The sequence below is a fragment of the Chaetodon auriga genome, chromosome 19, assembly GCF_051107435.1.
Source record: "Chaetodon auriga isolate fChaAug3 chromosome 19, fChaAug3.hap1, whole genome shotgun sequence".
NCBI classification, from domain to species: Eukaryota; Metazoa; Chordata; class Actinopteri; order Chaetodontiformes; family Chaetodontidae; genus Chaetodon; species Chaetodon auriga.
Window position 1 is genome coordinate 5,124,401 of NC_135092.1, and position 24,377 is coordinate 5,148,777.

The 24,377-nt window shown below is 41.9% G+C and overlaps 2 protein-coding genes across 2 annotated transcripts; one reads left to right on the plus strand and one right to left on the minus strand.

Moving 5' to 3' along the window:
* The first annotated feature begins 450 nt into the window (after nucleotides 1–450).
* On the plus strand, nucleotides 451–12,436 carry c6.2 (complement component 6, duplicate 2). Its single transcript, XM_076757589.1, has 18 exons — nucleotides 451–581; nucleotides 1,368–1,536; nucleotides 2,438–2,594; nucleotides 3,771–3,915; nucleotides 4,035–4,176; nucleotides 4,895–5,033; nucleotides 5,815–6,024; nucleotides 6,274–6,517; nucleotides 6,990–7,112; nucleotides 7,235–7,401; nucleotides 7,494–7,719; nucleotides 8,697–8,865; nucleotides 9,037–9,148; nucleotides 9,725–9,857; nucleotides 10,003–10,197; nucleotides 10,931–11,018; nucleotides 11,294–11,538; nucleotides 11,755–12,436. Exons 2-18 carry the CDS (start codon nucleotides 1,391–1,393, stop codon nucleotides 11,934–11,936), a joined length of 2,823 nt encoding a protein of 940 aa, XP_076613704.1. The 5' UTR covers nucleotides 451–581; nucleotides 1,368–1,390; the 3' UTR covers nucleotides 11,937–12,436.
* A 1,672-nt stretch (nucleotides 12,437–14,108) lies between these two features.
* Nucleotides 14,109–22,827, minus strand: LOC143337607 (complement component C7-like). Its single transcript, XM_076757240.1, has 18 exons — nucleotides 22,802–22,827; nucleotides 22,392–22,450; nucleotides 22,173–22,248; nucleotides 20,940–21,081; nucleotides 20,455–20,599; nucleotides 20,148–20,286; nucleotides 19,720–19,848; nucleotides 19,369–19,612; nucleotides 18,898–19,011; nucleotides 18,583–18,749; nucleotides 17,043–17,271; nucleotides 16,452–16,623; nucleotides 16,095–16,182; nucleotides 15,726–15,858; nucleotides 15,299–15,490; nucleotides 14,945–15,041; nucleotides 14,650–14,831; nucleotides 14,109–14,535 (listed from the first exon to the last, which is right to left on the minus strand). Exons 1-18 carry the CDS (start codon nucleotides 22,805–22,807, stop codon nucleotides 14,357–14,359), a joined length of 2,493 nt encoding a protein of 830 aa, XP_076613355.1. The 5' UTR covers nucleotides 22,808–22,827; the 3' UTR covers nucleotides 14,109–14,356.
* Nucleotides 22,828–24,377: the final 1,550 nt, after the last annotated feature.

Here is a 24,377-nt window from a genome sequence, read left to right on the forward strand (position 1 = left end):
TGCAACAGCTTATTCATTTTTCTGTGTTCTCATGTTTTGCTTCATTTACAGTGTTGCAGTTTTGCACAATAGCTGAATTCACTCATGCACCTTTTACAACACGGACCAATAGCAATCGTGTTGGTGCCAGATTGCACAAATACTTGGATAACTGACGAAAAGAAGTTTCCTCCCCCTCAGGATCTCTAACTAACGCAGAACATCTGGTTTATGTCTCTGCAGCCGGGAAACTCCAGAACTCTTGCTTCCCGTAACAGTGAGGGACAAAAGGGTTATGTAAGAACTTTATGCACTGCTGTGTTTTCTGAATATTATTATTATTATTATTAAGTAGATTTCAGTTTGAGATGTTTTTGAACACCAGATTGGGCAATCTAAGTCAAAATAACAACTGGTTTCCCATGAGAAATGACAGGGGGAGGTTTTATATTGCTGCTGGCCTCTCAGACACAGACCTCAAGTCAGTTTCAGCTCTGCCTGCAGTGCAGAGAAGACTCTTAATTGTCCAAGTATACAGTCACACACAGGAACTTCTGAAGTATATGCCTTAATATCCACTGAAGAAGACATCAGTATATGTGGTGAGTCTGCTTTTACTTTTTAATTTATTTTGACTGAACTTCATAAACTTAAATATTGCATAAATAATCCACATTAACTTAACATTTAATATGCCTACTTAAAGCTGCACCACAACCCTTTGCTGCTTTGTACAAGTGCATTCATTCTTTTGTGTCATTTTCTTATTAAATGCCTTTTTATGCATTATGAAATGTGCTGAAACTTAAACCTACCTTCCTTGCCTAAAAGGGATTTTATTTGCATCAAAAGTACATTAAGTCTAAATGTAAAATATTTGGCATTGCATAAAAACTGCGGAGACAGAGCCCAATGAATCACTGCAATATGTTTGACAACAAAAACCCTTGAAAGAGAAAGTAGCAATTACAGCAGGCTGCACTGCAGGGACGTGCTGCAGCATTATGAACCGCCCTGAGCAGAGAACAGTAGATTAGATTTTAGGGTTTGTTTTAATAGATGTCTTCACAGTCCCTTCATCATGGTCACACATCGCGAAAGGTGTGTTAGGGTGTTCCTCTGTGGAGAATACAGTATGGGGGAGCATCAAGGCATCTTCGATTTTGAGTAGTTTATTGATGTTGAGATGTTCAGTGGGGAATAAATGTTGCCTCTTTGATTCCTTTTAATAAGGCTGCTATTTTATAGTGTTTATTCAAAGTACAATAAATGACGTCCATGTAATTGAAACAAATCTAAAATGCATGATGTAGAAATTAAAAGTTCAATAAATAACCAGTTTTAGACAGATGTTGATTCTGGCCTGGCCATCAAATTCATTTCAATAGGTGAGACCAGTTTGAACTTCCTGATGGCTCCTTCCAGTCGGTTGGTCCTGCTGCTGCAGCTCCTCAGCTGGGTGTCAGCTGGCCTGGCCTGCCTCTGTGAGCGCTACCCCTGGGGATCCTGGTCCGCCTGCTCCAGGACCTGCAACCACGGTACACAGCAAAGAGTGAGGTGAGACACACTGTTACAGGTGAGATATCATAGACAAAGGTGAGACAGCAATGGTGCACATGAGACACAGTAAAGACAAGGTGAGACGGAAGGGACACAAGTGAGACACAGAACATACACAGCACAGACACAGATTAGCCGAGTGAGACACGGCAGCACAGAGAAAGATGAAACAATAAGGACACAGGTGACGCGGCAAAGACGCACATGACACCACAGCCACAGGTGACACAGAATGGACACACACGTGACGCCACAGCCACAGGTGACACAACACAGACACATGTGACACGGCATAGACACAGGTGACACAACACAGACACACATGACACCAAAGACACAGGTGACACAGCACAGACACTTAACACCACAAGCACAGGTTACACAAAACTGACACGTGACACCACAGACACAGGTGACACAGAAGAGACAGACATGACGCCACAGACACAGGTGACACAGCATAGATGCACATGACAGCACAGACATATGTGACACGGCATAGACACGGGTGACACAACACAGACACACATGACACCACAGCCACAGGTGACACAGCATAGATGCACATGACAGCACAGACATATGTGGCACGGCATAGACACGGGTGACACAACACAGACACACGTGACACCAAAGACACAGGTGACACAGCACAGACACTTAACACCACAGGCACAGGTTACACAAAACTGACACATGTGACACCACAGACACAGGTGACACAGAAGAGACAGACATGACGCCACAGACACAGGTGACACAGCAAATTGAAACTGCTGTGAAACTAAAGCCAAATCTATTGTGAAAGACTGTAATCCAGAATTATTATTACCATTACTTTTCTAATGCAGATGATGGAAACAGCTGCTGCATGTAAAAACTTTGACTTTTTTGGCAGGAACTTTCAGTATGATGACTACTACTGGATGAGCAGCTGCCAGCAGCTGTGTAAGAGACACGACTGGAGAGCTTGTAACGAACAGTTCTGTCCAATCAACTGCCTGCTCACTGAGTTTGGGTCTTGGTCTGACTGCTCACCCTGTGCCAGGAAACAGGCAAGAAACACAAGTCACACTGCAAACATATTCCCGGTCATAGCTGTGCGTTCATTCCGTGCTGCACACAAACTCTCAACAGGTTTTGAGGATGTAGTGACAAAATGAAGTAAACTCAAAGGAGTGTGTTGTACAGATGGCTCAGGATTATTTTAGAAAACAAAAACTAAGTATTTCATCCAACAAAGTAATCTAACCTCAAAGGTCCACTGTCCAGCGTTCTGATCTTAAATCTCATCTCATTGTCTTCATTCAGTGAATGGAACTTTATTTTTCACTTGGAGGTTTAATTGGAAGTATCCTTCCAACGTCTCACTTTGATTATTGTCTATTGATACAACAGTATGTATTGAATATTATGGTATGACGAATGACACGGTTGTCTTGAAAAGTAATGACAGTATGTATGTGGTAGTACACAGCATTTTTGTAGAGATAGGAAAAGGATCATTTGTACTCATGATGAATTTGGATAAAGAGACATTTCTTACTTGTTAAAGCTGTTACTCACATCCCTTTTTGTGATGAGGAAGTGTTGTTAATTCATATATTTTCCAAGTCGCAAAATGTTGATATTGAAAGTATCAGTAAAATGTTCCCGTGCATCCTATTTCATTTGTTTTCTTACAAAATATTTGACCTTGCAACACAATATCAGCTTGTATTGACTGTGGCATCATTCATCTTTTTTATGGTTCTGTTTGGGCACTTTAAGGTTAATAATACAGAAAAAGTCTGTATGTATCGTAAATATTTGACTCTAATTGACTCTAATATGAGAATCAGCCTTAAAAATCTGCCATTTGTAATTTGTCTATAACTGCAGAACACTCCCAGAAACAACCCCACGGACATGTCTTAAGTATACGAGATTGTCAGATAAAGAAAAAAAGAAAAGTTCTGTGTATTATAGAAAATAAAACGCTAGTTAAAGTAGATAAAGCATGTGTGCAGGGGTGCTTTGACAGTATGTCCTGTTATAACAGCAGTTCCATATCCTCCTGTCAGTTCTGCCAAATGAACTGTTTCACATGTAGAACATTTTCATGAAAGAAAATGCACATCTGTCTCTACCTCTGTTTCTTCCATTCTGTCCATTTTTCTGTCTTTTCAAACCTCTGTTGGATTAAATGAATTCAAACCTGAATCACTCTCTCTCACATGTTGTTGCCTCAGTTTCGGACGCGGTCTGTCCAGAGGCCGTCCCAGTTTGGTGGATCAGCCTGCAGCGCGGAGCTGACAGAGGAGAGACCCTGTCACCCCTCCACAGAGTGCAAATTACCACCTATCGACTGCAAAGATGACTTTAAGTGTGATAATGGTAAGTAGTTTTTTCCATAAACGAATAAATGTGCAATCCTGTTCACACACACACACACACACACACGTCCGCAGATAAAGATACACATCAACTTTTTCTCGTCATCCTTTCTGCTGCAGGACGCTGCATCAACTCCACGCTAACGTGCAACAGACAGAACGACTGTGTAGATAACTCTGACGAGAAAGACTGTGTCAACCATAAAATTGTGTGTCCAGCAGAGAAGAGAGTGGCCCCCGGGGCTGACCTGGTGGGAAACGGGTGAGCTCAAGGTTTAGAACTTTAGTTTCAATGTGAATAGCACACATTCCTCACTGCTGTGCTCATAAATGACATCCTCTCTTCTCTCCTCTTAAAACATTTCTAGTCTTGTACTGTGTAAAACGTATATAAATATAGAATGAACTCTTTACCTAAAACAGTGACAAAGTGTTCCTGAGCCCATGTTCTACCATCATGTGTTCACAAAGTGATGAACCTCACTCCACCTTTGCTTGTGAACGACTGAGCCTTTCCAGGATGCCCCTTTCATACCCAATCATGATACTATCACCTGTTACCAATGACCCTGTTTACCTGTGGAATGTTCCAAACAGCTGTTTTTGGAGCATTCCACAACTTTCCCAGTCTTAAGCTGCTCCTGTCCCAACTTGTTTAAAACATGTTACTGCACCAATTCAGAAGCAGATATTTACAAAAATCAATGAAGTTGCTGATGTCAAACATGAGACATGTCTTTGTACTGTTTCCAACTGAATATATGTCAGAAAGGATAAGCAAAAAATATCTTACTTAAACATAAAAAATAATGTATTTGTATATAATTTAAGATATTACAGTTGAACAATGAATCATTTTTAGAATGACAGTAACAGTAAATTTAAGATACATTCGGAACAATTAACATATCATTGGTCTTTAGTTCTTATTGTAAAGAAAAGTCAATAAGATTTAATTCTTCACTGATTTGCATTTGAAGGTTTGATGCTCTGGCAGAGGAGCAAAGGGGAGCGGTGCTGGACAACATGTTCATGGGAGGAAGCTGCAACATCAAGAGGCCTCAGAGCACTCTGCTCTACCACCGAGTCCCTCACAACTTTGAGAGCTTTGACATCAAGGTGGAGTTGTAATATCACATTGTACAGCCCTTCTGTGAAGCCAGCCTGGTTCCAGACCTCTGAATTACAACCCACGTCTCAGACTTGTTCAGTGATTCAAAATAGATATGTCATATTTCTGAGCCACAACCAGAATAATGGTGACAGAAAAAATGGCCTCAACAATGTTAGCAACATTGCATTAATGTAAACCTTTGTTCCTTAAGGCAGCACATACAATCAGAGCTTAACAATGACACAATGGAGTTTCAAATCCAACCCAACCACTGCTGAGTGCAGACCAGCAGCTGCCCAATTAAGCTGATGTTGTGCTAACTCCTAGCGGCCAACAGCATGCTGAAGTAACATCAACATCAGTCAAGGTGAATGACCGAGTGACCGAGTGTTGGTCAAAGGAGCAAATGCTGTTGCTCCTTTGTTGCTGCTGCTGCTGCTTTTTTTACGAAAATAAATTAGACAGACGAAAAGTGGACCCCATGACACCCCTCATTTGCGTAATGAAGCAGAAATGCATAACGGACTGTAAGAAAAATAATAAATAAAGGGATACATTATATAAATAAGAACAAATAAATTTCAAAATTAAGAAATGATTCCGTTAAATCATCCAGCACACAGAGACCTAATAATCAGAAAAATGACCATCAATGGTTTGCGGAGAATCTCTTATCAGCTTTGTTTTATCTGCCACAGATGAACACTTCAGGAAACTCAGAATTTAGATTTTGTAGTTAGTGCTTTGTTATTATAGATCCTTACAGATGTGGTTGTGGTTTTAAAGGTTGGAGTACTGGAGGACTTCAGCACCGAGCCCCAGCCGCTTCTCGCTGAGTCCATCGACCTGAAGAGGTCCACCTCGTCTGATAACAACCAACAGGATGCCAACAGCTTTTTCTTCCCCATCTTTTTCCTCCCCATGTTTTTCTACAGTGGGAGATCAATGACACAAGTCAGCTCTAACAAGGAGGCTTTTGAAGCTTCAAAGAAAACAGTGAGCGACTCAAACAACAACACACATACACATTTACAGTGATAAAGGCCCCTTGTGAGAGCCTTCACTGACCTAATGCTTCCCTAATCCTCTAAGAAGTGAGGACTAGACAAAATGTCTCAAGGTCTGAAACATGATCCCGACAAAGAGCACCCACACACGCATGTATCTGTTCACATTCCTGGTTGCAGCTATACTCTTCTTCATCTTTCCCTTCTTCTTAGTCATTTCCAGTCTTTCCTTCTGTAGGACTCCAAGTTTTTCCGGGTGCACCAGGTTCTTCCCGTGTCCACGTTCAAGGTGAGGGACCCGGAAGACCTTGTCCTGTCGCAGCCTTTCCTCCAATTCCTTCACGCACTTCCTCTTGAGTACAACTACGCCCTCTACAGGGACATCTTCCAGCGCTTCGGGACGCACTACTACAGCACAGGGAAACTGGGAGGACACTATGACCTGTTGTACCAATACAGCCGAGAGGAACTCACCAGTTCAGGTACAGCACAGCAGGGTGGACACCTGTTACACACGCACGTACAGCTATGATGTTCCCAGGCTCCATCTCTGTACGTTGTCAGGTGATCAGGTCACTTAGAATTCCCTCCACAAACATCAGTGGACACATCTCTATGTTTTTTTTACCTGTTATCTAGCAGCAGGTCTATGACACTGTGCACAGATGAGGCTAAAAGTTCTCGTCATGTTAAAGCCCAGTTTTCCTTCTGTGATTATAAAATCATGTTTGACATTCCTACAACATTTTTGGACAAGCAGAAACTGAGAAGAAACCCCAGATGAGTGGACTGTCACTGAACGAACAGAACAAGAGGAAAATGCAGTTTACCAGTAATATTTAAATATGACTTATTCACTGGAAAGAAAGACCACCCTTAGAGTGCTATATAACATTTTGTTGTTGGTTCCTTTGTGTCTGCATCATCGTGCTTTATGCTCTTCCTCTGCAACAGCTCAAACAGAAGAGCACATCAAAGGCTGCCTGGCCCGGGAGACCACCTGGACCATCATCCTCTACACTCAACACAGCAGTGTAACCCGATGCTCTGACAACAGGATGACTCAGAAATATGAAGGTTTCTTTCAAAATCTGACGGGGAGCACACCTTGTTTATCCCAACTCTACTGTTCATGGCTTACTGACTTATTATCACCGTGTCCTTTCCTTCACACTGTCCTAAAACATTTGTTTGTCCAGGCTCGTTCATTCAGGCAGCCGAGAAATCTTTCTCGATGGTGAAAGGAGGTCGGGTCAGAGAGGCAGCAGCTTTGGCCTGGGAGAGGCAGGGCCCAGCTCCAGACCGAACATCCTACAAGAACTGGGCCAAGTCTGTCCTTGAGAACCCTGTTGTGATTGAGAGCAAGGTTATATCAAGCACTACTGAAAACAACAACAAAACAACCTTTAAGCCTACAAGAAGCTGATGCTGCGTTCATGTGTGTGTGTGTTTGTGCAGGTGCTTCCCATCATAGATCTGGTTCGGGGGATCCCGTGTGCTGTCACAAAGAGGAGACACCTGAGGAAGGCCTTCCTGCAGTACTTAGATGAGTTCGATACCTGCAAGTGTGCTCCCTGCCCCAACAACGCCAAGCCAGTTCTCTCCGGCACAGAGTGCAAGTGTGTTTGCCAAACCGGCACATTTGGCACCAACTGTGAGAAACGAGCTCCCGACTATACCTCAGGTACAGCAGCACTGCTGCAGAACACAATGTGCTTAGGATTCAAGTAAAGCATTGAGATTACTCTTTCTGGGTAAGGGAAGCATGATTGTCTGTATCAAATTTCATGGCAGTCACTAGTTTTTGAGACATTTCACACAAAGACACAAATGTCAGCATCATGGCACTAGAGGGAAAATCAGAGGATCGCCAAAGTCACTAGGATTCATCCTCTGGGGATCACAAATGTCTGCACAAAATTTCATGGCAATCAGTCCAAAAGTTGTCAAGGTATTTCACCCTGATCGACCAGAAGACCAACAGAATTACATTTTCATCCACAGTGCCATCCCACCAGAATCACCACTGGCTTAAAAACACAAGCTTTAGCTTTGCCTTTAGCTTTTATGATGGCAGTGCATGCAACAGACTTTTTTTAAGCTTTGCGATTGGATATTTCATACCAAAATTCACCTTGGGAGTCATAGCTTTCTTCTCACTTTCAGTTTCTAAGTACACAGGTCTTACTTTTGACTTTTCATCAAAGGACCAGACACTTCTAATGTTTTGTACTGATGTTTCAACCATGAGAGTTTCACGTCCGTTCAAGCCTTGAAGTGCTTCAACTGTCAATATAGTCTTTCCAGGAAAGGAACATGACTTTTACAGCAGGAACCAGTGGCGCCTGAAATGACTCCTCCAACTCTGCAGCTGCCATGAACAAAAAATGACATTAAGAAGTGAAAACTAGTTTAACCTTTACCATTGGTGGAGGTGCACCAGGTCTGACATCCACGTGCATATGCACTTTTATTTTTGCCTAGGTTGCTTCTCCATCCTTGTGTTTGTCTAACACTTTGGTCCAGAGCAAGATATCTTTGATTTCTGTGAACCCTTGTGATTTTTGTTACCTCCTGACCTTTCCTCTATCACTTCCATGAAACCGGAATTTGCACAAAATCAAACTCTATCAAGCTGATTGTCAAGAGTCTTTTACGCAGAGGGAGTGGATGGTTACTGGAGCTGCTGGGGGCCGTGGAGTAACTGTGGATCCTCAATGAAGAGGTATCGAAGGAGGCGCTGTGATAATCCCGCCCCCCTCAGAGGAGGCCAGCCCTGCAAAGGTGCTGACAGACAAGAGGATCCATGTCACATCTCCATCTTCAAAAAGTAAGATGAACTGTTTGCGTCAAACACCTTGACGTTGTTTTTTCTCACTGAAATGTTAATGTTGCTGCTATAGACATTCAAAGTCAGATTCAAAATGTTTAGGTTGTATTTGGTTTTCATGCATATAACACTGGATTTAAGGGATGATCTGATTCATATTTTTCTGTCCAGACAGGAGACATGTGACAACGATGATGACTTCACTGTGGGCTGGATTAACGAGCTGCCGCCTGGTGTGCAGGGCTGTCTGAGGCCAAAGATCCCTGACAACAGCTTCCTCAGGGTAAAGACTAACCCTCAAGCCCGTAGTTAGTGATTGAAATGTGGGGGTAAACCATATAGTCAGTCAGCCAATGAATCAAGCCAATATTTTGAGAGAATGGGCATGAGTCTGCACTCACAAGGCGGTTTAAACAATAAATGTCTGCAGACACACATTATTTATTTTCAAATAATTTTCTGTGTTCAAGTTATTATTTAATAACTGTCACCAACAGAGAGATGCTGCTGGCATTATTTATTTTTTATTTATTTAATACATTTACAAATTGTCTCTCTCGTAAACAAGGAGATATTGCTGTCAAGTGCACTAAAACGTTTTTTTTCCCTTCATAATTAAATTTTTTTTTTTTAGCTTATTATGGAACGAGTGAGGAATGAAGAGGCAGCAACAGAAATCAGGAAAAAGAGAGCAACAAATGGCAGGAAGAAATTAAGAAAAAAAGAAAGAGAGTTGGAGTTGTAGACGAGTGGACGGAGGATAACAAGTACTACGAAAACTAAAAGCACATGCCCAGGAGGTTTTGTTTTTGTCTCCTTCCTAACTTCCCTTGTATTAATGAACTTCTCCCTCTTGCAGAAAGCAAAGCAGTATTATAACTTTGGTGAGGATGAGGAGTTCCAGTGCTACACTGGATTTGAGCTGGAGGGTTTTCAGTACATCAACTGCCTTCCTGATGGGACATGGAGCCAACCAAGTGGAAAATGCATCAGTAATTCAGTTTTATTACCAAACCAAGTCAACAATAATCTACAAACTCAATTCAGTGAACATGTCTATGTAACCTCATTCTCCACAAACATAACTGAACTAAAAGACCAACTAAAACATTAACTTAATTATTCCTGTACCTTTAGGGAAAGTATGCCTTCCTCCTGAAATCCCTGATGGCATGATGCTGTTCCCCCACAAGGAGGAGTACAAAGTGGGGGAATCAGTGGGCATGAACTGCCATGACTCAGGCCTGACACCACAGCCACCGGGCCTCTACAAATGCGGCAACAGTCTCACCTGGGAGCCTCCACTGCCGGCTGACCTACGCTGCACTGATGGTACAGTAGATTACTCATTTTGAGCTCCAACGGTCATTGGAAACTATGAAAAACTTGCATTACAATACAAAAATTACATTTTCAATGAATACATCAGTCTGTATCAGTCCATACAGACTCGAAACAGACTAAGAGCACAACTTCATTTCTGAATGTCATGTGTTAGATGCAGACATATTTGTCAATCTTAATTAAATTTTTTATGTACTTGTATTTTTTGAGTATTTTCTTAAATCAGTCATTTTAATTTTACCTCTACTTTTTATAGCAAGTGTTGTAATTTGCTACATTTCAAGGCATATCTGTTACAGAGCAAAGGCAAAGGTCACGTGAAAAAGTCCTAAAAAGTAAATTGTGTGAGAAACGAACAAAAGAAAGATGATAAATGAGCAGAGAAGAGTGAGTGTGTGAGGCCGCTGTGCTGTGTCTGACAGTCTCTGTCACAGAGAGGTGAACTGGTTATAGTGGGACAGAGAAACTGTGTGGACTGGTTAGAATATGAACTGAATGTATGTCTTAGAAGTAACAGTACTTTACTTGTGTATAATATTCTAGCAGGCACACTCTTTCCATCTCTGAAAACTGCAGTTGTCGTGTGTGTTTTTTGGCCACGGGGGGCAGCAACAAGCTGATTCACACTTTCTGCTTTCTCAGTGTTTTGTAAAGTTTTGTGTGAAATGTACTCTGAATAAAGAAAAGGTGTCTCTTGGTTCTCTGTCTCTGTTGCATGCAGAGGAGCCGTTTGTGCCTGATGCTCAGTGTCGTCCAGGAGAGAAGCGACAGGACTCTCAGTGTGTCTGTATTCAACGGGAGAGCTGCCTGTAGGTTTTTAGGAATTCATTTATTCTAAATTTTCTTACCATCATGACATTTTTAGTCAGTTTAGTAAGGAATTCTTAAGTGATACAATTTCAGATGCATTTCCATGAATGGTGGCATATAAAACGTGATTTTTTGTAAACAATGTAACAACTTTTAGTGTGTTTATCATTATAATTATTATTATTATTAATCATAAAACCACCCTCTGTGAAATGTTATTGAATATATGGGGAATTTCATTGAGTTTCCTGTGTGTGTGCATGTGTATGTGCAGTTCACAGCCGGAGAATCTCTGTATCCTGAACACAAACGTCGGTGTCACCGTGCCAATGTCCCTCTGCTCCTTTCATGCCGGGCGTTGCCACAATGACCCGCTCTTCTTTGTCAGCGACGGTGCGTGTGACGCAGTAGATTCGGATAAACTGGAGTGGGCCAAGTTCAGAGCCAAGATGTCCTCAAAGAGCTCTGTTCAGGAGCCCTGTGATCTTGACACATGTTACGAATGGGAGACCTGCTCTGGTGAGTTTGTCTGACAGGAAACCGTGTTTCCATTCATGTTGTTGGTTGACGTGGTTCAGATTTAATGATTTATTGGAGAGTAAAACATTCTACTTTCTTACAGCTTGGGTCTTATTTTTGCTGTCATTCCGATTATGATAAGATTTAAAGTTTTACTGTACATTTCACATATTAAATCAACTGATTTTCCTAACATGAACTCACATCTGTCTTCAGCATTTAAAAAGTGTGAGTGCAGAGCTGCTCGGGACTGCCCCAAAGCTGAAGAGCACATGTTCTGTGTGAAGCTGACCAGGACCCAGAGGACACGAAGCATGGACCTTTGTTCTATGGCTGCCCTCAAATGTTCCAGCTATCAGTTTGAGATTGTCAATGAAGGCGTCTGTGAGGCCAGATGATCCTTCTAAAGCTTTCTTGTGATGTTAAACTCATCTAACAGTAGTGTTTCAAATAATCCTCCACCACCTCTGGAAAAGCTCAAAGTATCTACATGGTTTAAAATATATATGATTTACAATAACAATCAACAAATGCCTGTTTCTTTTTCAACTGCTCTCTACACTAGAACCAGTGATTTAGACAAATTATAGACTAGCACATCATGCACTGTGGTGTTATTTTAAAAATTACATTATATTTATATCACAAAAGTAGACTGTCGAGCAGCTGTACTGGAGTTCAAGCACCCTGCGCAGCTCAGAACCAAAGGCACACCTAAGGGCAATGGGAAAGCCAAGACCAGCACTAAACCAGGTCTAAACAGGTGGTTTAGGATGCACCTCACTTTCAGAACCTGTTTTCTAAAAAGGCACTAGATGGCAGCAGGAGACAACAGACAGTAGATTAGTGTTGTACAGCTGTGCTCAGAAACTTACGTACCCCTGTCAAATTTGTGAAACACTGGGGGGGGATCATATAATAATGATAATGATAAATGACCCTGATCTGAATCAGGGTCATGTGGGTGATCACACACAGTTTTAAATGGCTATTTAGGGTAAGTTTCCACACCTGTGACTTGTTTGTAATTAGTGTCTGTGTATAAATAGTCAATGAGTTTCTTGCACTTTTCAGCTAGGGCTGCACTGACTATGCTGAATACAGAGCCAAAGGGAAAGCAAAAGAACTGTCAAAGAACCTGACAGAAAAAGTAGTTCAACTTTATAAATCAGGAAAAGGACATCAAACGATATCCAGAGATTTGATGCCAATTAGCAGTGTTCAAACCCAGACAAAGAAGTGGAAAAATAGGGGCTCTGTTAATACCAGCTTCATCTGAAAGGAGGTGGTGTGTCTGTTTCAAGATGCACAATTAGAAAGAACTTGAGCAAAAGTGGGCTTCATGGTCCAGTTGCCAGAAAAAACCTGTTCCACAATACCCATTTGCAACTTACTAAACAGCACAAAACAAGCCTCAAAACCTCCAGAACAAAGTCATTGGGAGTGATAAGACCAAAACGGAACTTCTTATGGTCACAACCATAAACATGTTTGGAGAGGAGTCAGCAAGGCCTATGATGAAAGTACAGCATCCCTACTGTGAAGCATGGAGGTGGATCCCTGGTGAGTGTGGGAGCTACAGAGACACAGGGACTTTCCAACATGACAATGTTCCAGAACACAAGGCCATGACCCTTCAGTGGCTACAGCAGAAAAAAGTGAAGGTTCTGGAGTTTACTGACCTCAATATCACTTAGCCGCTTTGGGGAGATCTCAAATGTGCATTTCACACAAGGCAGCGCAAGAATTTAGAGGACCTGGAGGCTTTTTGCCCAGAAGAATGAGCAGCTTTACCACCTGAGAAAATAGAGGGTCTCATCCACAACTGTAACAAACGACTGCAGGCAAGAAGAAGTAACAAAACCAGTCACCTTGGCCATCTGCGAGAGAAAAATGGAGAGAGTTAAATGTTTGCTACATTCAGAAAAGGTGTTTCCATCTCCCATTCAGCATCTCATCTCTCTTCTGCTGCTGTTTCCATCAACCTTTTCTACGACGATACTGAACAATGTGCACAAGAGCGCTTTGATAGAAACACATGTAGTGATCCATGGTGAAATGTCAGTGTTTTGCATTGAATAAATGTATATTGTGTTATATTTAAAGTGAAATTAATATATTTGGTGTGTGCATTATTAACTTAATGTAGTTAAAGTGGAGTTTATCCTTGTAGGAGTAGGTAAAACATTTCATTCATGTAAATGTTCTATTTTTTTATATGTCTCTGAGTGTAAGTATTCAGAGCGGAGGCTCAAGAACAAACGTTTTGCTGCATGGAAGATTGTATTTCTGGTACAGTGCAACTACAATCTGAAATCCCTGTGGTCACCTGAGGCCTCCTAGTGAGAACCCAGGGAGCAGGCATATTATTGGTCCATCCAACCATAGCTCCTCCCATGCCTTTCTGTAATATTTCATTTCATGTACAGCAAGTGAGTACATACACACAAAAAGTTTATTGACATCAACATACTCTGAAAAATTATCTGGTTCATAAATCTGATGGGAGACCAAGTAATTAGAAAATTAATATATTTGAGAATTTAACAAAACCAAGAGAACAAAAAGTGTATTCGAAAAAGTGTTTTATTAACTTTCTATAAGAAAAACAGTCCGTTAGACAATAGCATTTATTCATGATTTTATGTCTACTTTACATTCAAATGTTGTTCATCACCAGTCCTCCATGACACCACAGAGGAACATATTTACATCATTCAAATTGCTGGTTTCTATTTACAATTCAGCCACTGAAAACACACGTTCCTCTTTTCTATACATTGTCAGACTGCTCAGCAAAATACAACAACAGCCATCTTTATTCTGGACAAGCCTCAATACTGATCACATTGACCTGCTCCCCAGCACACCGTCTGGCCCCAACCTCGCATTCGGTCATCGTCCTGGCATCGCTGCCAACACCCGAGCTGGCGCACAGGGGAGCAGAGTCTTTGGGGCATTCCGACACATTCTGACATATGCATTTTCCCGTCGAGTCTAAAATTTAAAAATTGAAAATACGATGCAGTAAGAAACATGCTCATATTGAAGAATTAAAGAATCACCATCATTCCTGAGGCTTCTTGAAATTTGGGAATCCAGCAGACTCACCCTGACAGATTGTCCCTGGATTGCAGGCCTCGCAGGACGTGGCCGCCTTGTCAGGCCAGTCACAGTCGCTGTCACTGGCCAGCGTGAAGTCCCGCCCCATACACCGCAGAGCTCCAAGCTGACAAACTTCAAGTAAACGGCTTTGGCTTGAGCCAAGTTTGGCGCACAACTGCAGGGAGGTTCTAAATGAAGACAATATGTGGAAGGATGCTGCATTTTTTTTTCTTCTTTTAAACATGAGAGCAGGCATTTCTCTGTGTGTCGTGCAGAAATCATGATCAAAAATCATACTCACGAACACTGAAATGGCATCTTACACACACACTCAGCTTTGCCTACATTCTCCCACAGCTTACACTTCAGGCCGGATGGAGGAGAGGCAGCTGTGGGCTCTGAGAAGAAAACATAGAAAGCAGGATTGATGTGTGTACGCTCCAGAAACATATAATCAATATTTCTATTGTAACAATAGATCACATGACTACATGTATGTGAAAGGCGCCACTCGTAGTTATGAAACCATAACACGATCTTCTGTTCTGTTGTTTTTGGCTGCAGCAGGCAGCTGTTTACAGTAAAAAAGTACAAAACTTTGACGGTACGAAGCTTTACAACAATGACGTTGATGCTGAGAATAAATGTACTGTACCAGCTTTACAGTGTGCACTGGCTGGAGAGGGAGACCACTGCAGGCTGGGGCTGCACATGAGCTCTGACACCTCACCATCCAGCACTGACCCTGCAGGGCAGGAGAGGGACACTCTCTCTCCAATCTGATAGGTTGTTTTGGTGGGCGTGGCTATAAGGTCACTGTTGAGTGGAGGAGTGCTACATGTGGAACCTGGGACACGAGGAGAGGGATTTTGAGAAACACAAAGTGAGATAAAATGCATTTTGATTGAGTGAAATGTACAAAATCTCCAAAAATATTTAACTTCCACCGTGATCCACATCCACATTGAAATTTTTTTAATTGAAATGTGTGACAGTAATCCTTCCTGAGACATCCAGCTAATGAACAAACATTAGACAAAATACATATCCTCCCTGGCAGAGTTGATGAAGTGAAGACATACTTTTACAAACCATCGCTCCTATCCTCCACTTCTGGTTTTCAGTGCATTCAGCAAAAGCGTCTCCAGTCAGATAATGACCGTCTATGCACGAGTACTCCACTGTGTTTCCAACCAGGTAAAAATCTCTGGGATTCTGAGAGGAGAAAAAAAAGTAACAATGGTGGCCACACTTGAAAATATGCCGATGGTCATCCCCTCCGTACAATAACAAAAAACACCACACAATAATAAAGGAGAAGATCATTTTCAAATTTACAAGTTCAAAACAGTTTTGTCAACTTTTCTGCTACTTTTTTTTGGAAAGTAAAGAGGCTAGTGGTCTGCAAAGTTTCCATAAATAAAAATACAGCATCACTGAAGCAAACTCACCCGAATGAATCCGTTCCTGAGGTTTGGAGGTGGCCCACATGTCTTTGGTGGAGTCACAGAGAGACTGAAGCACTGAGGCTCCATCATCCTGCACACATGCAAACAGTGAGAAACATTAAATATTAAAGACACCTGCTGCTTGACCATGCGTGTTTCTGTCAAATCATCAAGATCATCACAAAAAAGTCATATTTCCTCTTTGATCCTCAAGATGAAAGCAAATATTACAAACATGTACTGGAAAATCTCCCTTTTATTGACCCAAATCTGGTTCCAATATGATGAATCCTTGAATTTTAGGGTTAAAACCTGGTGTTGGCTAAGGACAAGTCTGAGTGTGCGTGCACATGTCCTCACTGTAAGTACTGGATGTCTGCGTCCTCACAGGGCTTGTGCTCCACCGGCAGTCCGATGCAGTGTTGGCCACCTCTGCTGGGGGTGGGGTTGTTGCAGCTTCGGGTCCTTGACCTTTGTCCTCCAGAACAGGCTCCCCAGGAGGACCAACAGCTCCAGCTGCCATGAATCACTCCTGAGAGAGAAGAAGAAAGATTCTCAATGCTGCTTTGTCTTGTTTGTGAGGGACATGGTAACATACACCTTCAATTTTGCCCTGCAAAAGGCAGCTCTTTGCTAACTCGTTAGCCATAACTACTTTATAATGTGATGATATGATCTGAGCTTTATGACGGTGAAACTTTGAACTCTAATGTCACTGATTCATTTCAAATTGACAGCTGTGACAGGTAGTTTAGTTGTAGTTTATATAGTTCTGAAGTTGTGGCTGCTGAAGGAAAAGTTGATGATACTATCCTATACTGATAGCATTTATCTTTGACCTTTTAACCTTAAACAGGTTTTATCAGGTTAACAGGTTTTACGGTTTTACCACTTTTAACCAAAACTAAACTTTTTAACTAATCTATTACGCCCTCAGAGTCTTTTGTTTACCTGCTTGTTCTCCAATCACAGCTCCCCTCTCGCAGGCTTTTCCTGACGTTCCTGGCCGGCAGGCACAGCGACACTCAGAGCCCGTCAGCAGCGGCTGACCGTTGTTCCGGCAGGGCCGGCAGTGACAGGGATGCTCCTCCGCCATGTACTCCTCTGTGGCTCGTTTCAGGTGGAGCTTCCTCAAACCAGCACACTCCACTTCCTTCACCAGCTCATACAGAGGACGCAGCTGGAAAACAAGTTAACAGTTTATTAACGCACGTATATAGAAAAGGAACTAGACATTTGAAAACATCCAAACGATGATAAGGTAAATCATTCAGGGTTCATTCTGCCCTGTGCAGGTCACTCAGACACTCGAGAGCACCTCCTCTCTAATTCAGAGTCCTCAAGGTACCTCAGGGGATTTCTCTCCCCAGTTGGGTACTGCTTCTCTGTAGCTTGACTCTTTGGAGTGTGATGTCCTCTGGTGAGGCAGGATTCTGTGGGTCCAAAGGTTCAGCCTAAGCTGGTCTCCTGGGTTCAGTTTGGCCGTGTCATGACTTTGTGTCTCATTTTCCTTCTGTTCTTTCTCTTAGTTTTGTGACATTTGTCCATCCAGGGTTTCCTCTTTCTACAGAAGACTTTTCACTGTCCTCACTGCTCATCCTGCCTCTCCATTGCTCTGAGGATATCTGGAACAAATGTCCACTCTGAAGGGAACTGTCAGAACATCCATTATCTGTCCTGATTTGGCTTGTATGCCATAGTGTGCAAATATTGACTTGAACTGTTCAGTTAGTGCAGCTGCTGTGGTGGAGGTCAATCTAACAATCTCAGTATACCTGGAGAAGTACTCCACTATGACCAGATACTGGTTATTGCTCCAGTCCAACAGATCTGCACCAACTATTTTAGAGGGTCTGGCTGGAAATTTGATTGGAGAAGTATTCCATCTTTCTTTTGCACGTCTCCCACTCCTCCATCATCTGATGAAGCTGTGTGTTCAGTCCAGGCCACTATACATAATTCTTTGTTTGCCGTCTACATTTCACTTTGCCCTGATGACCTGCGTGCAGTCTACTCCAAATGTCCTTTTGCTATGCCTTTTGCAGCAGACCATTTTCAACTGTCAGATTTAGCTGGTGAGGCTAACACGGTCCTGTTATGCTACTTACATCTGGCCAACCACTTACACAGTATTGTTCCACCTGTTTCAGCACATTGTCTGTCTTGGTGCTCCTTGTCATCCATCTGGCAAACTACTCCATCCAGGTCCTCCAGAAGCTCAGACATCCTTTTTTGAAAATGTTTTGGTATTGAGGAGATGCCCAAGCAAAGTCTGTTGAAGCAGTATCTCCCAAATGAAATAATGAATGTTGATGATGACAGGATTTGCCAAATTCCTGAATTTATATGCAGTCCTTTGGCACATCATGTATAGCTCTGAAGTGATTTTTTTTCAAAGGTAAAAGGAATACAAAAAACAAACAAACAAACAAACAAACAAACCAAAAAAGCTATATCAATAAGATCCAAGCAGCGGTGCTGTCTTTGGTACCTTCTGGTCTGTGACTTCAGGGAAATCTTTGACAGACGAGGCCCAGTTGTCGTAGATCTCTCCGTTAGCTTCTGGGTTTTCCAGATCCAGAACAGTCAGAGCACCTATAAAAGCTGGATTTCCTCCGAACACGTTGACCTTAATGGGCATCTTGTTAACAGTGCGTCCTGTGGACAAATTACATCAGAGCTCAGGCTGTGATAGTCAAGTTTGATTCAGACAAAATGAAACTGTGCTCAGAGTTTAACTGATTTCTGTGGCCCTCCAGGTCAAACTGTATTGTTTGACATTCTAAATAAGAAAGCTTCCACTCACCATCCCTGAATGAGAAAGACTTTGCCACTTTTTCACAAGTGGTCGTGACTTTTTTCCTGAAGAAACGGCGTTTCACCTTCCTCCAACACCTCTGGTACTCTATATCTGTTGTACCTTCACACAGACAAGGCAGGATAAAGAGATATCAGTTAGCATCTTCAAATTATCAGCTGACAGGCACCAAATTTTAGTACATAGAGAAGTGAGAGTGCTGACATGGGACACAAAATGAGACATTTAACTTTCATTGGTATTAAACTGTTCTTTCATTCAACATACTTTATACTTAAACTTTAGCAAATCTATATTTAATAAAAAAAAAAAAAAGGTCTTTAACGAGTGTATCTACTGTTTTTGGCTTACTTTTCTACTTATTGATGTGGCAGGGGAATCGAAAATCTAAGTGCAGTGTGAAAATGAACGGTTAATATATGGTACTGTCCAATATGACCAATGCAAGAAACTACTCACTGGTCGATGAGAGCGCCTGACGGTCAAACTCCAACACGGCTTGATATTCGCCTCCAAGTGTGCCCTCAGAGAGGTAGTGTGTGCCGTATGTCTGAAACAGCTGGCGGTAAACTGAGTAATCGTATGTGAGAGGCAGCGAGGACAAGGCCTTCCAGAAACCTTCAGCCAGAGTCAGATACTGAGGGGCAGAGTTCTGGAACTGGGCCAGCTCCACCTTATTCTTCAGGATTATAAGTCTGTAGGCCTGAACAATAGATAGGAAGAGCCCAAGGACAGAAATATCAGGCAAATCTGTCAGCTTGTCAAACATTAACATAAGTTACTGTGAAGCACATCAGGTTCTGTCATTACTTTATTGTCAGTGAGCTCTTTGTGGAAAGTTCGACGATCGTGTCCCACCAAGGCGTTGGCCTGGATGTGCTGCATGTAGGACCAGGAACTCTCGAAGGATTCATCGCTCTCTTCATTGTCTACTTTCACCTTCAACAAGACACCATTTAGTTTCATTAGAACAGCTGCTGTGCAAACAGCTCACCAATCTCTGCCATGCTGACTGCATGGTTTGATAGACTGATAACTAGATTAGAATACAAATTATTATAAAACAGTTATCAGAACATGTGATCAGTAACAAAAGGTTGCTTCAGTATGAAAATATAAAGCTTGGTAAATATCATAATATTTATATAAAATAGTACCTTAATTATTTTTTAAATGCTGCAGAGATGCTCTTTCTCTGTGAACATGACCACTAAACATGGTTTTCTTGGTGGTCTTACCTCAAAGCTGTACCTGAGGATGCTCTGTGGCAGTCTGTAATAGACTTTATGGTCACCACTGAACACCTTCCTGCACTGGCCTCCAAAGCTCAGAGTGTTGATCACACCTGCTTTCAGTTTGCCTGTAAGCACATCGTACCTGTAAAACATGACACCACAAATCCATTTGACTTACTTTTATTTAAGGCAACATGTTTTCTACCCCAGACGTGTCATACTGATTCACAAGCAGTAATCACACTGTCGTTTAAACTCACTAGTAACAGTAAAGACCCAGTTTCCTGATGTTAGAGCTGGAGGCACTCACCCTCTGCCTGTAAAGTCAGAGTTGGGAGGTGTTTTGTCAAAATCACATGAGTCATGGCTGCTGTCTTGATCACAGCCTCTCTCATCCAGACCATCATCACAGTCCTGGTCCCCATTACACACTAGAGACTGGCTGATACACTGACCTGCATGAGGGTTTCAATAAACAGCTTTCAGTCCACATGGCAAAAGGCATCACAAGGAAAAAAAATATATATATATATATATTTTTTTTTTTATTAAGTCTTATTGAATTATATATGAAATTAAACGTCGTGCGGGAATGGTAACTCTACAACTGAGACATATCAAGTCAAACTTTAACCCAGTTAACTTAACTTTGACCCTAAAATACTCAGTCCAAAGCTGTAACTGAATAAACAAATACATCATAGCACTTCCCTTGATTTCATCAAAATGAAATTAACAGTCATGTTATGAAAAGACAAGCACATCTTAAGAAATATGATATATGTTGCAACCTACCAGACGTGCAGCGGAACCTCTCCCCACAGCCCGTTTCCAGGGGACATCTTTTCTGTGGGACACACGGTTGTGTTTGTGTGGCTCCTCCTGAACATGGTGTCCCCCCAAACTGGGCATACACAGCCACATGGCGAGTCCGCACCTGAGGAGGACATGATCAGAAACAGGAAACGACTTAAAGAGGTGAATTATTAGCATTTATTTACTGGTTTTATTTATTCTGACATCAGTTCAGAACCACAGTGGAAGACCAGGATTAATGCACTTTTTCTGGCCTTTCTGGTTTTGAGTCATGACAGAGTAAATTTGTATTTTGTTTTCAACAGACAGACAGCCCCTACTGGATTCTAAACATCTAATAAAAATGTCAAGTGTGATTTGGATTCAAATATAACAAACATAAATCACTGACAGTGATGAATTCAAAGTGACCTTGTCTGCATATCATGTGCATGCGGTCCCACATGCTGAGAAACGCTGCGTATTGGCTCAGTCACACAGAGTGTGGCAGCAAAAATCATTTTCCACCATGATCAGTTGATATGCTTGCATGGTCAAAGTTCGACTTTAGTGTACTTGGACACGCAAATAAGTGCAACTAACCAACAGCGAGCCCTCTAAACAGTGCTGACATGTGAGAAAACAGAAGTCCAGAGAGTCAAAACAGACAAAGCTCTCTTCTCTCCATCTGACTGCTCCGTTTAAGTAACTTTTTTTCCATCTATTATTTTCAGTGACTGAGTTATCTTACTTGCACTAGTTGAGAAAGCAATTGCAACTGACAAGTGTTAGTGAGCTCCCAGCTAGTTTGCCAGCTACAGCAGCTCACCAACAAGCCATGCAAGTAGACACTGTGTCACCAAGCTTCCAGGAACACTTATTTTGTGAGGACATGCAGATAAATTTGACTGTGTGTCCAGACCTTCAGATTACATACAGTATGATTCACAAACTGCATAATGGGCTACATAACAGGGTCCATACCGTGAGTGTCAGACAGCACTGGTGTGTGCGCTCTGTATTCACCACGTTGTGAGGACAAAACCACCACATTGTGGAGACTCACCTTCTATCTGGGGACAAAACCGAAGTCTTCACAAGGTTAGCCTTTCAGAGTTTAAGAGTTAAGACTTGGTTTTGTAGTTACCTTTTGACCACATCTTCAGCCAGTTAATATAAGTCTATACAATGTCCTTACAAGTACAGTAGAAGTATATGTGTGTTCTGAATTACCTTTGTCCTGGAGCAGCCATCACACTCAGACCAGTCTCCATAAGGCCCCCATCTGCAGTTTACAGGCTGCTCACAGCTGAGAGGAATGCACATTGATATTAAACACCACAGTCGTCTGACAACAAAAGCACGGCTAATATTATCCATGTCATTCCTTATTATCTTATTATGATGAAGTAAGATGTGTGGACAGCTTGTGTGGTAGGTGTGCACACCTACCAAACTGAAGACAGAAAGATGAACGATGCCAAAGATGACAGAACAGCATCCGAATCCAACTGCACAGAGAGAGCAAGAAAACTGATATTCAGGAAAAATCAATCTTAATCATGTCAAAACAAAACAAAAACAGTTATCAACAGCAGTCATCATCATAACATTCAACTCCCTATTTTGGTAGTTTTTCCATGAATAAAGGTCCTAGTTTCTCCAAGATTAGATCATTTAAAGTTAAAGTTGTTCTACCTGTAAATTAAGAGACATAAACGACAATTTTTTAAATTCTGAGTTATAAATTGAATAAACTTTTTCAACTTTTTCCTTTCTTACAGAACCAAAAACTATACTATCCAGTGTTATGATGGTAGCACCTAGTCTGAATGGTAACTGGGTTGTGGAGTTGATGGTACCTTCATGATGTGCTCCTCAGAGTTCAGTCGTCCCTTCTGGTCCAGCTGTAACAATCAGGGTCATATAATGACTTGTGTGTGTATGGTGGGGGGGATTACTCAACAGATCCCCGAGTTCAGGAATTCCCACGGTGAAGAAACTCTCATCCATCAAATCTGAACAGCCAAATTTTTACCTCTCTTCACACAATGAGTCATGAACAGAGACCCAGTGTTCTTTTCCGCAGCTGCAGTTTAAAGCCAGTTGGGCATGTTTTTCTCTTTTATATGAACTGAAATGTTTCCAACAAACACTGTTTTTTTTTTTTCCTTTTTGTCAGTACAGCCTCACTAGATTGCGACAGGAGGAGTTGCGTCACAATTGGTGATCCTGCCTTTAGCAGCCGGGTGCAGGATTTGGACAAAGGTCACAGAAATTCCCATTTGGCCCATATATGAATGGCTTGGCTCTCTTGCTCTGTAAACACAAAATGCATGTGGAAATAACATCAACATCTTCATCTGTAATACCAATTTTTTATTTCTGCCAATATGTGTATAGTCACTAGAAGCACAGTATCTCAATCCAAGACAGTTGTTATGTCCTGTTCGTTGCCATGTTAGTTTTTATTGTTTTATCTGTTTTATATTGGTGAATATAAACTCAGTTCTATAGATAAAGCAAAAATGTCCCCTTGCTCCATCAGCACAGGTACTGTCATCAAAAACTGCTGTGCATTCAAATACATATTGCAACAGGTGACATGTCCAGATGACCTCAATAGATAAACATAAGAAAATGCAGATCACACCAGAGGACAGTGATAAAGCTCACATTTATCCACCCTCAACACATCTGGATCTTACCCAATTAGAAAGCCACCACCTGATGAGCGAGGAGGTCTGGATTGTAGCCAGCGAGCAGTGAGCCCTCACTGACCTGCAAACATAGTTGTGTTTGCCATCTGGTGGTGATATATTTTCTTGTCTGGTGTTGAGCGCCGAGACACAGACTATTGTTGCTCCACCGTATGCCTGTCTGTTTTTTAAATCACAGATGAAGCAGTTCATTTCTGGTCCTGGGACATTCAGAAACACCTTCCCCTCCGGCGGCATGGCTCTCATCTCAGCTGAGCTGTGAAACAGATAGTCAGCCCGGGGTGTGTTCTGCTAATTGCTATCTCACAAGACCCAGCTCGCCTCCACGTCCCATTTTCCCTTTCCATTCCTACTCTTCTTTATTTTCTACCTTTTTTACTTTTCTTTTTTTCAACATATTAATTTCCCCCCTCACACAGATGCATACGCAGACACATGCATCCGCTCCACACATACCAAACACACACAAGTCACGACACACACCTCACATACACACTGTTGCACTTGATGAACTCAGCTTGCAGCCTTCCACACCTTAACTCTAACTATACTGTGTCACTTCTGTTGTGCAGCTCTGCCTTTATGTCTATATACAATGTGACACTTGTACCATTGTTAAAGTCTATGACTGACATCTTTTACTTTGCTGCACTGCACCGATTGGAAAAAACATCCTTTCACTGGTTTATTCATACTCCATCCTCTATGACTACATTTT

Coding starts and splice junctions, on each gene's coding strand:
- c6.2 (XM_076757589.1), top strand. CDS start 1,391: ATGGCTCCTTCCAGTCGGTTGGTCCTGCTGCTGCAGCTCCTCAGCTGG. Junction 2,595..3,770: donor CACCCTGTGCCAGGAAACAG/GCAAGAAACACA, acceptor TTGTTGCCTCAG/TTTCGGACGCGGTCTGTCCA. Junction 9,149..9,724: donor CTGACAACAGCTTCCTCAGG/GTAAAGACTAAC, acceptor TCCCTCTTGCAG/AAAGCAAAGCAGTATTATAA.
- LOC143337607 (XM_076757240.1), bottom strand. Junction 20,600..20,939: donor GAGGTTCCGCTGCACGTCTG/GTAGGTTGCAAC, acceptor ACCCTCATGCAG/GTCAGTGTATCAGCCAGTCT. Junction 20,287..20,454: donor TCTGACTTTACAGGCAGAGG/GTGAGTGCCTCC, acceptor CATGTTTTACAG/GTACGATGTGCTTACAGGCA.